This window comes from Fopius arisanus, unplaced genomic scaffold (genome assembly GCF_000806365.1).
Source record: "Fopius arisanus strain USDA-PBARC FA_bdor unplaced genomic scaffold, ASM80636v1 scaffold00027, whole genome shotgun sequence".
In the NCBI taxonomy this organism is placed as follows: domain Eukaryota; kingdom Metazoa; phylum Arthropoda; class Insecta; order Hymenoptera; family Braconidae; genus Fopius; species Fopius arisanus.
In genome coordinates, this window is record NW_011887766.1 from 739,616 (window position 1) to 753,192 (window position 13,577).

The window sequence follows — 13,577 nt, forward strand, 5'->3', positions numbered from 1 at the left end:
GGAGGACTCAGATCAGAATCAGATCCTCCCCGCCTCCTTGATAATTTTCCGTCAGTATTATGTGATTTTCTTGGAGGACTCAGATCAGAATCAGACCCTCCCCGCCTCCTTGATAATTTTCCGTCAGGATTATGTGATTTTCTTGGAGGACTCAGGTCTGAATCTGATCTTCGATTTCTCCTGTCCGATTTTGACTCCTCTCTCCTAGATTTTCTTGGTGAACTCATGGCTGAGTCTTCGTTTTTATGAGATTTAAACTCTCTTGGGATCCTCGAGGGCTTCCTAGGGGGACTGAGGTCCTCATTGGAGTCTCGCCTTCTGGATCTCGAAGGACTCCGATCAAAGTCACTATTTCTTTTGCTTGAATGACTCTGGGGTCTTCTCGGGGGATCTAAATCAAAATCCGACGTTTTTCTTCGGGAGTCTCTAGAACTCTCCTGAGGCCTTCGCGGGGGGCTCATATCACTGTCGGATTGATCTCGATACTTCTTGGGCCCTACAGCACCAGAATCCTTCTGTTTTCGTGACCTTGGAGGGCTCAAGTCATTAGAATCTCTTTGTTTCTGTGTCCTGGGAAGACTAAGGTCAGAATCTTCATCAGCAGATTTTTTTCCACGATTCTTAGTACATCTTTTCGACTTCGATTTTCGTTTTCTATTGAACTCCGATCCGGGAGAATCTGAGGATGAGCTAGAACTCGATGAGCTCGATTCACTGCTCGAACTCTTTTTACGTTTTCTAGATTTCTTTTTCGAGTGGGCCTTCCTGGGTGGGGAGAAATCATCGTCAGAATGTTCTCTGGATTTTCTGGGTGGAGTTTGATTAGAATTACCATTTCTACTCTCCCGGCTATCAATTTTGGAAGATTTTTGAATAGATTTTGGAAAATCGTCATTGGATATCGATTCGTTATCAACGTCTCGAGAACGTGATTGACTGCAGCTGACAGCTACATTTCCATCTCCATCGTCAGCTATTATTTTCCACCTCCTTTTATCCGCAAAATCCACTGGACCACGTTCGTCGACGATTCCCACAATCTGAGGGGCATCCTCTGTTGCATTTAATATTTCGAATTCTCCCTCGTCGACCGGACGTAGGTGATTCAGATCTATGTCATCGTCGATTATTTTAACACTACAAAAATATTAATCTCTGATTATTCAACTGATTTGAATCGCAGCTAAATGTTGACGAAACTATAAATATAACCTAAAAAAATCTGGTAATTGGTAGCAATCAATAATTTACTCACTTGGTGGAGACTGCTTTAATTTTCTTTTTTTTCTTCTTCTTCTCGTCGTTTGAGGAACGGAGATATTTTTTTAGGTACGCTTTCTGGTCAACAACCTTTGTCATTTTACTGTTTACGAATTGAAAACGTTTGGAGCAGACGCAGCAGACACAACAGTCAGATGAGCGAGATGTCAACCAGAGAGTTCTGTCGATAAAACAGATTTGTCATTTTAAATAATCGAGTTCAATAGTTTCACCTGGAAATCGTTAACTATATTGATGATGACTCTTATACATTACTAATGAATTGCAGCTAGTAATTATTAACTTCTCATAACTAACCACTGAGCCTTGATTGACCATAATTAGTAATTGTGGGGAATTTTATACTGGATTGACCATACAACTCAATCGAAATGCTTGAAATGGAAAGGAGAACAGGTGAGATTCAATCTTGATGTGTAATTATATCTGGGAGGAATATAAGACACCAACACTTGCGGTAAAATATTCATATGGTTTAGAAAATAAAATAATAATAAAATAATAAAAATAAAAATAATATATAAATAATAAATAATATAATAGATATAAATAATAAAAAATAATAATAATAAAAATAAAATAATAATAAAATAATAAAAATAATAATAAAAATAATAGAAAGTAGAATGACAGTGAACCGTTTTTTCAACCATTTTCAATAAATGACACATACTTTCATGATTTTATATTTATTTTATGAAAACCTTAAACTGGTCCTATAGAAAGGCCTACACCAGGCTCGTAGGACGCAAGAAAATGCAAAAAAACATTTTTGTTTTTGTTATTATCATCTACGGGTCAATGATATGTGATATTTGATACTTCAATCATTAGTTGATAGAAAAATTGAATTTCAAATATTTAAACTCTCGAACTATTGGACTTGCACATAATATCCATTCAAATTGCCTCCATACATAATCATCAGTATGACCCCAGATTGCCCCTTCCAGAGTCAATGATCATTCCATTGCACCACAGAGGAAAAAAAATCTGCATTGAATTTACTACCACACATCTTCATTCTGATGTAATTACCGCCACCATAAAAGGAATGTTGAAACTAGCTCAGGTGAGATTGCTAGCTAAATTCCACGGGAAAAATTACCTAAATTCCAGACTGAGCCCAGAACTCATCACTCCCAAGCGAACTCCTGAAGTCACTGATGCCTTCAGACGCAAGTGCCGAAAAATGCATATGAAGAGAAACGAGGAATGCAGTGGAATCGTAGCGCTAAGGAATTCCGTTGAAACGCATGGTACCACGAGAGTTAAATTTCCCCTACCTCATGTAATAGGTAAAAAGCGATGCGATTGGAGAACGTGGAGTCAAGGTGGTAGGGGAGCGAAAGTGAAGCTGCCACCAAGAATGGGCAGGACGAGACACACCAAGGCCTCCAGTACTTCTCAACGTTTCACACGCACGAAGTACGTTTTACCGAGCATTTGATAAATGTACTGGTACTGGCCATGTTCTCTCATCATCTCCGGTGGTGAAATAAAAATTGCCAGGATTTTTACATCCCGCGGATAGATGGGCACGCACATCCGGGATTATCCAGCGGTTCTAGGGGAATGGAATATGTGTATGATCGTGCTGTGAGGAGCGTACGTGGAACTGATACTATAACGAGTGGGATTATTTGATTGACATTTCTATTGAGCAATCGGTGCTCCCAGACCCACTGATCAACCTAATTATGGTTTACCATTGTGAGCCGGTAATTACTCATAAATAATCGGTATTTTATAAAGAATTTACTGGTATTTCTCGGTGCAATAATGCTGGAGATAAGTATCCGTTCTGGCATTCAATATTCTTAGTGAAGTAATCGTGACGTAAGTGTCGTGACGGGTTTCAAGTTGTTTCAAACGTAAACGAAGTTGTGATTCAAAATGACGAGAAAGTTGAGTAAATTTCTTATTCTGTTTGATAATACGAATCTGCTGTACTTCCCTGGGCATTTCCTCTCGGGGAGAGTCCTCATTGAGCTCGACGATGAAGCTTAGTAAGTTTAATTCCATTTTATGTATAATATATTATGGGGAATTCAAGTGTTTGTTAGCTTTTGATTTTTGATACTATGGAAAGCTCTCTGAGAGACGCAGCTGAATGAATTATTCGACACTGAAGTGAGAGTGTCAACGCACGTGCCACGAATAATTGCATTTTTTCAAGTCAAATGTACACACACCTGTCTCCCCATGATTGGAAAAAAACAGGCGAATATAAATTTCAAATAATGAAATGCTGCGTTGGAAAAATTAATGGGGCTTGATAATTAATGGAGTCTCATTTTCACATGGTGCACTCAGTGCTAATAAAATTATCATAATTCAGCAATTAAGTGTCTCATCAGGGGCATCAAGACAGGTGAATTTTCCTTTGAAAGTTGCGACCTGATTTCGAAATTGTTAAATAGCGATGGCGGTTGGAGTGTTGTTGGAGTAATTTTTGGAATTTTTTTTCCAGCGTATCGGGCCTGCACTTCCATGTTATCGGCGAGGGGGTGGTACGGCTGAGGAGTCAACGGGCTGAACGAGTCTACGACAAGGAAAATTACATAGACTTTCGTATGCGATTGCTGGGAGAGCCAGGTACACATCATGCGAATATTGAAATAATGGGGATCATAAGGCATTATTTTGCCGCATATTTCTTTTGCGCTAACGATTCACAGAGAAAAAATTTGAAAAATCATTTTATCCTAAAAAAAATTACTCTCCGGGAGTTGAAATTGCACTCTCGAATATTAATTTTTCCGGGAAAATTCTAATATTTACTTGACCCATGGTGTCTTTTAGGGCCTTGGTTATAAATTCGACAATAAATTTTTATCTGGTAATGTTTCCAGGCGAGGGACCGTCACTCCTGTCCCCAGGCATCCACAGCTTTCCCTTCAAACTGGGCTTACCACTTGGTCTACCATCAACATTTCTTGGTAAACATGGGTGGGTGCAGTATTATTGCAAGGCTGCACTCCGCGAACCCGGAGGGCTGACCCACAAAAATCAACAGGTCTTCATCGTCATGAATCCCATCGATCTGAATCTAGAACCGCCTATTCTAGCTGTATGCTTTCTTCTCGATTATGACTGTTGCCACATCGGAGGATTGTATGAGTTATAATTTTTATACGATGATTTTTGATGCAGCAACCGGCGAGGCTGGAGGTGGAACAACGAGTGGGTGTATCTTGTGTCTCCGGAGGCCCCGTCTTCTGCAGAGTCAGCCTTGATCGAGGTGGATATGTCCCTGGGGAGACTATTGGTATTTCAGCGACAGTGAGCAATCGCAGTAAAGTTAGCATTTTAATGGATTTATGGAAATTTTGTAGTTAAACGACAATCTGCAATTTTATTATTGACATTTCTTTTGATTGCCACTTTGCTCAGGTAACGATGAAATCGACGAAAGCATCGCTGACAGAAACTATTCAGTACATGTGCCGAGGAAAAGTTCTGGCAAGTGAAACCAGAGAGCTGGCAAGTGTATCACGAGGGAAAATACGCCCTGGAGAAGGAGAAGAGTGGTTGAATGAGCAGATGTATGTCCCTCCTCTGCCCCCTACCAATTTACGAGGATGTCATTTGATCAATGTCCTCTATCATGTTTACGTGCGTATAAAAATGTTCAATCATTCTATGAGAATCTAATGCTCTACCCGCCGCGTGACGTAATGAGAAATTCTATTTGCAGTTCGTCATAAGTCCCAAGAGCTTGGATAAAGAGATTAAACTGCAGATACCAATTGTTTTGGCGACGTATCCTTTAAGGCAGGAGGGCGCACCTGCAGGGGCCGCACCCTCCAAGAGGGGTGCACATTATCCCTCGACATTACCAATATTCAGACCCTGGCTCGATGACAAAGCGTTCGAGGTTCAAGAGTAGAATTTTTCATTGTACAGTCTCACTTTTATATACTGTGTAAATGAAGAACCGTTATTTATTCATTCTCCGCTGCCTGATGGTGACATCAGTAACCAGGAGGTAGAAAGTAACAAGTTGATTTAACAATTCAATTCATCAGAGAAATAGTGAGATTCTTCTAAAAAACTTCGCCATCTCTTTTAGATTCGATATTTGTCGAAGATTCGAATGGGTACTCACCAATTGTTACTCTTGACCTGTTTACTACTGAAATGTAAATGTTTTAATTGATGTTGACAACAAAGGCATTAATGACACTATGTTTTGTACAGTAATATAGAAATTATTGAGATTTATTGACTTATACAGCTAATTATCGAATAAAAAATGTTTCTTATTACTAAAAATCGTTTAGGTATTGGATCTAATTTCCTGTTTCAGCTTGTCCAAGACTGCTGTGGCTGTCGAACCGGTTACAATGACCTTTTTTTGGCGACTTCTCGATCCCTACATTGATAATCATTTTTTTAACAACTGCTGCATCAGTTTCGAACATTAGGAACTTACTCGGTCTAAAGTGACATCTGACTTTCTCAAGCCCAGGACTGTCGATAGATATTTTACTAGCTCTGTGTTTGCTTCACCCTCGACGGGAGGGGCTGATATTGCAACTCCCACACCTTCTTCCGAGATATCTGTTAAATTATTTAAAATTGAGGGAGAAAAGCCTTTTAATTAACTCTGAAATATTTTATTTCATATCTAAATTGACATAATGTGACACCTTTTATGCTGTTGTGCTTAGCTCCAGGTTTTGCATGAATTTTGATAACCACATTGCCATCTTTATCAGTGGTAACCGGTCCAGACGGTGAGATCTGTAACGAATTTGTCTAATAGCGCATCATACATCCTTGAAACTTTTATCTCAATATTCGCGTTTGATTGTTTGGAAATGGCGAATTGATCCATGGTTAACTTAATGAAAAACTGACCCCTAGTATTAATATAAAATTTTTCTAATGAATTCTCCAGAATTTTTATCAACATCTATGCATTCTATGAGAGAAATTCCATCTAATTATTTATGACATGGAGATGCGCAAATGCGAATGTTTCCACTGATATGAACTAGTGATTTAATTCCGCGGGGTTCTAGTGATGTTCTAGTAACATTCGAAAAATATCGAGTAGCGAAGAAAGTGCGGACTGTATCTAAGACAAGTGCATGTATTCCAGAACATGTCACTCTTTTTCAAGAACAGATGATCAGAGCTAAATAGCCGATATTTCTGGCTAGCGGAGAATTTGATTGGTAAGTACATTTTGAGAAATAATTACTCACCGTGTCATTGTCAGCTGGGAGTCCCTTCGTTCCTTTCCTCAATGACTTTTTCGACATTTCCCTCAGACTTATTCTACCCCCAGTGATGACACCGTTTATTGATGAACTCAACACCACATTCATGAATTTTCACTGTTTATTTGATATTACTATCATTTTTCGGACAAGTATAATTATCCACTCAGCGTCATAACCTCAGTAGAATAATAATCTGTCGGTAAGATCGATGCACTATGACTTCAGGGCTGCCAATGGAATGAAGCTTCTCCGCACTAAATTTAAATATTTATCAATTCAGCCAAATTTTTAATGCATTAGATTTTCAGACAGGCATATCGAGGAAATTATTCTGGTATACGAAAGAAAATCTACCCGGTAGAAATAATTATTCAAACAAGCAACCAATGATTTTTTATATTTTTCAGGATGCAAAAAAAAACACAAGAATTACGTCTTCTGTATTTACAAAAAAAAACAGAGGCACAATGTAAACGAGAAAAATAATGCCCATTCAAATTAATTACAGATAAAAATGCCGAAGAAATTTGTAGGTGAGAATAGTAAAGCCGTAGCGGCTAGAGCTCGCAAAGCAGCTGCGAAAGAGGCAGAGCATTCTCGAAAAGCTCAGGAAGCCGAGGATAAAGCTTGGGAGGATGATGACAAGCAAATTCAAAAAAAGAAACAAAAACAGGTAAATCATACAAATTGATTACCAACATTTAAAACCCCGTAATTCTATTCTTCAACTTTCATTGACCTTACGATTCCTCCGATTAATCGATAAACCTCTGCAGGAGGAGTTAGAAAAAAAACGACTGCAACAATTAGAGAAGAAAGCAGAGGCCAAGGCCCTCCTCGAGCAAGAATTGGCGACAATCAAAATTGGTGGCAAACAGCCCGCCTCAAAAATAACAAGAGCAGAGATAATGTCAGCCACCGAGAAACGTAATCAGGTTGCAATGAAAAAGAAGGAGGAGGAAAAACCGATAGAGGAGAATCTCAACAGAATTGTCCTAGAAGGAGAAACGGCCCACGGAATTGACGAGGCCCTTTCGATCTTAAGGTACAATTTCTAAACAATTTCCCCATGGTTTACCTTCAATCATTTCACCCAAAAATTCTCGTAAACAATTTAATTCCAGCGTCAAAGATCCAGAGGTGGATCGTCACCCTGAGAAACGGGTGAAAGCTGCTTACCTCAGTTTCGAGGAGCGCATGATGCCACTCATAAAAGAGCAGAATCCCACCCTGAGACTCAGTCAGCTCAAGCAAATTCTGAAGAAGGAATGGATGAAATCACCCGAAAATCCCCTCAACCAGAGGCTCATGAATAACTGAAATGAAACGAACCTTCCAATAAATCGTAAAACAGACATATGTGGCTTTTGAAATAATTCAATGAACAATAAGGGAATAACTAATAATTTATAACTGAAATGGATGTCATAGGATACATGGAACAAATAACATTCATAAATCATCTTTGGTACATAATTCAACATGCACAAAATATACAAAATAAAATACTCAACAAGAGCAATCTGCAGACTGCAGTTCATAATCAACTTCTCATGTTCATTTTTAAATTTAACGGGAAGAAAATTTTTTTTTAATACGTCCAGGGTTTCCCTTCTATACTGATAATACGAATCTCATTAATCACATTCGAAACATTGCGCCCGATTAAAAAAACCCACACTTGTTTTCATATTTCTTTCTATAAACACACAATTCAAGCGTCATTCAATTTTCCACAAATAGAAAGCCAAGTCAATGACATCTATCTAATCTCAATTCTATATAATCACCACTTTCTTTTCGTCCACAAATCTATGAAGCAGTGGATCATGTGGTTGACTTGCTCGGGTGTTTCAATCATTGGGAGATGTCCGGCAGTTGGTAGTGCTTCGAGGAAAGCCTTCATGACAGTCTGAAAGCGAAAAACAATGGGATTAAATTACCATCAAATTGACCAATTGTCTGTAGCAACTGAAGTGCAGTTTGGGATATTTAAAGAGTACGAGATGGTAAACAAATAATTGACATGGAACATACCCTCTCCATTTGGCATTCTTGCACGAGTGACACCTTATTGTCCCTGAGACCATGTATAAGCAACGTAGGTGTACATATCCTTCTATGGAAGACATAATCACCTTCCGGCCAAATCATACCATTCAGAATATATCTCATGTGCGAGGGCCACTGCTCCTCAGTTTCGTTGCCACAATATGGATGCTGTCTACCCCTCGGTGAGTACAAAATATCACGATGAGCACCGCACATAAGTAATGGTGAGAGCATTGCCCTTAGACACAAGTGGCCAGTCCCTTCTCTACTGGGCGGTGCCAGTGGCGTTGGCCCACCACCAGATATCAAAACCAATTGATGAATTTCCTTCTCATACTTAGCTGCCAACGCCGTTGCAAAACTACACCTTAATATTTGAAGAAAAATAGAAAAATTAGATTGCACAAAATTGATGTAATCGGTAGCTTTCACTACCCACTCGTCAGTGTTGTAACAGTGTTGAGGATAATTTAAACAAGAAATTAATTCGCCCTTATTGTCTGCGAGATGTCATCAGAGCGTAGGCTTTGAGTGTTGGATTATGTGCTAACAGTCATTTTTAGGTCTCGTAATAACGGTTGGAGTAGTTTACGTTTTCTACGTCCTGATATGGGCTACGGTACTTTGACCCAGCACGTATCAGCTCGCTACGCATCGCTGTAGATATACTAGTAAAAATAACCATTGTGGAAGGGTAGCTGTTAATGACAGCTAGCCCATGGAATTGAAAGTTCTTCAATTTCTAGTGATCTTTAAGCTTTTCATCAGGAACAAGATGAATTTGGAATTTTAGCCCGATTGAATATTAATATCAATATATAGATAATAATTCGACCCAATTACTCAGCCACGCGAGCTATCAGTATGCAAAAGCCACGCAATAAATCCCCGCAAAATCTTCATATTGTAATCCCCAATGAAAAAACTAATAACGACATTAAAGAAGCAAACAATGGGTAAAGGAGGCGTCGATTGTCGCGCATTACTAGCCCATGAAAATGAAATTCATAAGCGTTTTATTACCCGTAGTTATGGGCGACCAGGACACACTTATAACCTGGCTTGAAGGCGTAGTGCTGCAGGACAGCCTCGAAGTCCTTGAGGAGTCTGTCGAAATGATAATCCACGGAGCGCGTTGGTGCTGAACTCATGCCGTGACCCAGCATTTCAGGTGCTATGCACGGATACCCCATTTGTGTAAAATACGCAAGCTGGGGTTCAAACACATCAGCGGATGATCCAAATCCATGAATGAAAACTATAATGGGCTTTCGATGTCGACGAAACATCACGGAGTTGTTATCCGGATGTTCAAGCACCGGTGGAGATTGTAGGCGTCTCTTCATCGTAGTCCTGTGATCGCGCATTTCGACGGGCTCTTGCTCCGATTTTTTACCACTCGATGGGCTCTTGGAATCGCGATTTTTGCACGAATTGCTGATCTTCGAGGTGAACTTCTCACAGAAAACAGCAACTGCATTCTGTTTCTTCGCTGGATCCTCTTTAAGAGTGGAAGCTCTCGAGTCTTTGAGTTCCAACCTACAGTCGTCAAATTTCATGTCGATTATTGGATCATCTAGACTTTCGAGGATCACAGATTTATCGCTCTCCCCATCCACCGACGAAAGTGCTCCCCCCATTCTAATATTGATGTTTGGGAGTTTCGAGTTGTTTTCCTGGCGTTCCTCCTCATTTTCACCGACACCATCGGTATCCTCATTCTCCTGGCTTTTTCCCAGAGGCCCTGGCCCAAACTTGGCGTCAATGATTTCCATCAGCGATTGTTCCAGGCTGAGTTCCGGTTCCGGTTGAAACTCCACTGTTTCAACACTGTTAATCCCAGAATCTACGCAATCTAGTTTCGCAAGATCCTCGTCAATAGGTTTTCTCAGATCGAAATCAAGACAGTCAGGATCGTTGACGGTTCCAACGAAAGATTCATTGACATACCCACGGGTCTCCACGTTACTATATACTGATAACTCCTGGGGCAAATCACTGGGAAAAGCAAAGCTAATATCCAGCGGTTTCTTCGAATTGGTGTCTTCATCTCCCTCCAGCACTTTTCTACTCTTTCTCAAGGTGTCATCCGCACAATTGATAAACTTCATGGAGTCATTGAGAACCTCCTCCAGGAGAACATCGATGTACTTCTCCAGATCCTTGACAATTTTATTTTTTATGGCCAGGTCATCGGCGTTACGATTGCCCGTTACAGGTCCAACATTAGCTATTTCCGCCAGTTTCAGATCCACCTGACTCCTCGGCTCTGTTGTTATCGGCGAACTGAGACTGCTCAAGTTCATTGATATCCTCTTCTCAATCTCATCGATATTATAACCTTTCTTTTCCGCCTCGCAGAGACTCGTTCTGATTCGATTGATCTCTGCTGTAATCATGCACTCCTCATTTGTACTGAACCGCGATGATTGACGGAAGGAGCACCTACAGTTGCCCGATGAATGCGGTCGCTTTGTCCATCGTGAAATGAAATTCTCATGAATGGATTCAGGTCGCTCGCAGGGTAATTCGTAAAATCCACTGGTCTTTGGAGTTGGACGTAATACACGAAGTGTACGTCGCGTTTCAACAATGAAAAAATCACACTCTGGTAACTCCACTCTTCCTGGTCCAATTCTATTTCGATTTCTCAGGTACTCGAATACTTTGAAACAGCAAGGTGAGCTCAGCTGTTCTCCCCCCTCATTAGTCTCAGTCTCCATCCTCGAATCGATAATCTGCAGAGTGGGCTAAATCATTCGTTAAAAATTCTGGTACCTGTGTTCTTTTACTCGGCACATCTTCCCAACATTTTCTTCTCTCCTAACTGGAGCGTATCAGTTTTCCCATTGAATACACGAGTACATGAGATAATAAAACTCCCCGGGGCCTGCCTACATCAGATTTCACCAGGTATCACCAGGTAATTCACTCGTGATAAAACTAGTTCTCCCAGTGAATTGCTGTGGCAATCCTCCGATCTGTTGAATAATACCCCGAAAAAAATCCTTCAGCTCTGGAGGGAGACACTGCCAGGTGAAAAAAAAAAGTAAAAAATGAAAGTAGCACCGCTACGGTTGGACTCCTCGTGTTCACGCTAGGCGGAATGCGCCGGTTAGATCAATTGACGAATATCTCAGGGGCACTTGAGTCAACGACGTAGGAGCATCGACTTAATGAGACAACAAATACGGACTGATTGATGCTCCCGGTGATTCACTCGTTATCACAATTATCCTCAATTGAATTTACTGAACGTTACGCACGATTGGCGCAGTATTACAAATATTATTGGCTTTCTGTGGAAACTGACAAATCGAGGCGGACAGAGGACAGATCATGCTGCTATGGAAACAACACCTCACCAATCAGCCTCTAAAACCACTTGTTGCCTATTCAGAGGTTCTCAAACAATTTCTTACATTTGAAAATCACTGATGAATCATTACAGACCGTGACAACTGCGAACAATAAGTCAATCACGTCATCGGCGATTGGTAGGATGACAGTATTCACCGATATTCCGTAGCAATTGTCAATTTATCTTGCTTCTTAACTTGTTGGTATTTAAAATGTGTTGAAGACAACAACCCGACCAGTGGCGAACAAACGCAACACTCAAACTGGCGACTGTACAATCCCGCTCACCAACCACCAGCGCTCACAACTCTTCATATATATCGTGTCTCTTTCTCACCGGAAATATAAGACTTGACTGTTAAATTTTTAACCACCAGACCACGCCGCACTGATCAACTGCCAATACTCGATCCACGTTACACCGATGAGCATTTTAGCTGTACGTAACACACGTGAAAAATTGTAAGAGTTTTGACACATTGGTGTACGGATCACGGCGGCCATTTATAACGTCATGACTCGCACTAGGGCTTTCTGGAGAAAACAGTCTAAGTCCTCTTCGTGATCTGCCGAACGTGCCACACCGAAGTCACTTCGTGCCCATGGGGCACCGTTACTCTTTCAACTGAGAATCCAACCGGCCATCCACATTTTCAGCCTCCCCTCCTTCTTCTCTTTTATCAGGATTTCTTCTTTTTTTTTTGCCTTTTTTGTTCATAAGGTACTTCCTGGCGACTCTTCGGGGACCGCCCTGGTGGTACGACTTATGCCCGGGAGAACATCCTCTTCCGTGTACTTAGAAACACATTTTGCTTGGTTTTTTTTTTATCTCGTAAATAACATCTTCACTCGATCCCATTGGGAGGCGGTGAAAGGAGTTACGAGTGTTCGGTTGAGAATTTTTTGAGGAATTTTTCTTTTTTACGCAATAGACTAATTGATTACTTTTATTCTTCCTTTTAAATAATCTTATATCACTACTAATTACTGATGACATAATTACTATGACGTGTGTGGAAATTACATTTTAAAGTAGAATATGTAACAGTGAAAAATTAAATAAATATTCTGAAAAATTGTCTGAGCACAATAAATTATACATTTGTATTATAAATGCACGCATCGTTCGTTGATGACACACTAACGGATGACATATTTATACGTCTCGAATAATTATAATTTACGTGATAAAATTTAATTTCCCTCCAAAAACTGAGGCACACCCTATTCAATTGTCCCACTTAAACGTTACCTGTCACTGAGTAAACAGCGGGTCGTAATTTAATTATATAAATGTGTCATTACTCATTGCGTCGTTGTTATGATGATGAACAAGTGTTTGCACGAAGGGTGATATTTTATATCTACGCCCCAGGAAGTCTTCTGCAAGTACACTCTATCCCGTAGTCTCTCTAGACACACAAAAAGATGACTCAACGATTATAACGAGAGATAATTTAAACTTCGTGTACAAGGTGCCTTTTGTGTACACAGTGCACATCCTTGTTTCATCCCTGATGTATTTAGTTCGTGCATTTTACATTTGCACATCAAACAGTGTAGCAAAAATGTTGACTCTTTTATCATGACAGTTTCAACAAACCGTTTTATAATGACGACAATCGATTTAAACGGCTTCAGTAATATTTC

General features: G+C 40.1%; 5 protein-coding genes across 8 annotated transcripts in view; 3 read left to right on the forward strand and 2 right to left on the reverse strand.

Moving 5' to 3' along the window:
* LOC105265087 (BUD13 homolog) overlaps positions 1 to 1,444 on the reverse strand; it is a 2,949-nt gene extending 1,505 nt beyond the window's left edge. For 2 of the 4 annotated variants that reach the window (XM_011302386.1, XM_011302384.1), the window contains exons 1-2: positions 1,256 to 1,444; positions 62 to 1,137 (exon numbers count right to left, since the gene is read on the reverse strand). In XM_011302386.1, the coding sequence (XP_011300688.1) occupies positions 62 to 1,137; positions 1,256 to 1,359 (1,180 nt within the window). In that variant the 5' untranslated portion in view covers positions 1,360 to 1,444. Of the gene's footprint in view, positions 1 to 33; positions 1,138 to 1,255 lie in introns of all 4 variants that reach the window. The other 2 variants (XM_011302383.1, XM_011302382.1) reach the window with 2 other exon arrangements.
* A 50-nt stretch (positions 1,445 to 1,494) lies between these two features.
* On the forward strand, positions 1,495 to 2,757 carry LOC105265091 (uncharacterized). Its single transcript, XM_011302390.1, has 2 exons — positions 1,495 to 1,677; positions 2,235 to 2,757. The coding sequence occupies exons 1-2, from the start codon at positions 1,653 to 1,655 to the stop codon at positions 2,729 to 2,731; spliced, it is 522 nt and encodes a 173-aa protein (XP_011300692.1). The 5' UTR covers positions 1,495 to 1,652; the 3' UTR covers positions 2,732 to 2,757.
* Vdup1 (arrestin family protein Vdup1) lies at positions 2,680 to 5,542 on the forward strand. The gene is made up of 6 exons (XM_011302389.1): positions 2,680 to 3,290; positions 3,755 to 3,879; positions 4,137 to 4,354; positions 4,438 to 4,584; positions 4,678 to 4,899; positions 4,982 to 5,542. Exons 1-6 carry the CDS (start codon positions 3,178 to 3,180, stop codon positions 5,171 to 5,173), a joined length of 1,017 nt encoding a protein of 338 aa, XP_011300691.1. The 5' UTR covers positions 2,680 to 3,177; the 3' UTR covers positions 5,174 to 5,542.
* Positions 5,543 to 5,946: 404 nt separating this feature from the next.
* LOC105265089 (uncharacterized) lies at positions 5,947 to 12,798 on the reverse strand. The gene is made up of 5 exons (XM_011302388.1): positions 9,591 to 12,798; positions 8,553 to 8,934; positions 8,306 to 8,427; positions 6,498 to 6,769; positions 5,947 to 6,030 (listed from the first exon to the last, which is right to left on the reverse strand). The coding sequence occupies exons 1-4, from the start codon at positions 11,288 to 11,290 to the stop codon at positions 6,685 to 6,687; spliced, it is 2,289 nt and encodes a 762-aa protein (XP_011300690.1). The 5' UTR covers positions 11,291 to 12,798; the 3' UTR covers positions 5,947 to 6,030; positions 6,498 to 6,684.
* Positions 6,079 to 8,058, forward strand: LOC105265088 (coiled-coil domain-containing protein 124). Its single transcript, XM_011302387.1, has 4 exons — positions 6,079 to 6,467; positions 7,024 to 7,188; positions 7,292 to 7,560; positions 7,640 to 8,058. The coding sequence occupies exons 2-4, from the start codon at positions 7,030 to 7,032 to the stop codon at positions 7,833 to 7,835; spliced, it is 624 nt and encodes a 207-aa protein (XP_011300689.1). The 5' UTR covers positions 6,079 to 6,467; positions 7,024 to 7,029; the 3' UTR covers positions 7,836 to 8,058.
* Positions 12,799 to 13,577: the final 779 nt, after the last annotated feature.

Excerpts from the sequence above, each read along its gene's own strand:
- LOC105265091 (XM_011302390.1), top strand. The coding sequence starts at position 1,653 with ATGCTTGAAATGGAAAGGAGAACAG. Across the intron at positions 1,678-2,234 it reads TGAAATGGAAAGGAGAACAG|AGTCAATGATCATTCCATTG; the intron begins GTGAGATTCAAT and ends TGCCCCTTCCAG.
- Vdup1 (XM_011302389.1), top strand. The coding sequence starts at position 3,178 with ATGACGAGAAAGTTGAGTAAATTTCTTATTCTGTTTGATAATACGAAT. Across the intron at positions 3,291-3,754 it reads GAGCTCGACGATGAAGCTTA|CGTATCGGGCCTGCACTTCC; the intron begins GTAAGTTTAATT and ends TTTTTTTTCCAG. Across the intron at positions 4,585-4,677 it reads CAGTGAGCAATCGCAGTAAA|GTAACGATGAAATCGACGAA; the intron begins GTTAGCATTTTA and ends CACTTTGCTCAG.
- LOC105265088 (XM_011302387.1), top strand. The coding sequence starts at position 7,030 with ATGCCGAAGAAATTTGTAGGTGAGAATAGTAAAGCCGTAGCGGCTAGA. Across the intron at positions 7,189-7,291 it reads AAAAAAAGAAACAAAAACAG|GAGGAGTTAGAAAAAAAACG; the intron begins GTAAATCATACA and ends AAACCTCTGCAG. Across the intron at positions 7,561-7,639 it reads GAGGCCCTTTCGATCTTAAG|CGTCAAAGATCCAGAGGTGG; the intron begins GTACAATTTCTA and ends ATTTAATTCCAG.
- LOC105265089 (XM_011302388.1), bottom strand. The coding sequence starts at position 11,290 with ATGGAGACTGAGACTAATGAGGGGGGAGAACAGCTGAGCTCACCTTGC. Across the intron at positions 8,428-8,552 it reads AAGAATGCCAAATGGAGAGG|ACTGTCATGAAGGCTTTCCT; the intron begins GTATGTTCCATG and ends TTTCGCTTTCAG. Across the intron at positions 6,770-8,305 it reads TTGTGGACGAAAAGAAAGTG|TGCGGAGAAGCTTCATTCCA; the intron begins GTGATTATATAG and ends ATTTAAATTTAG.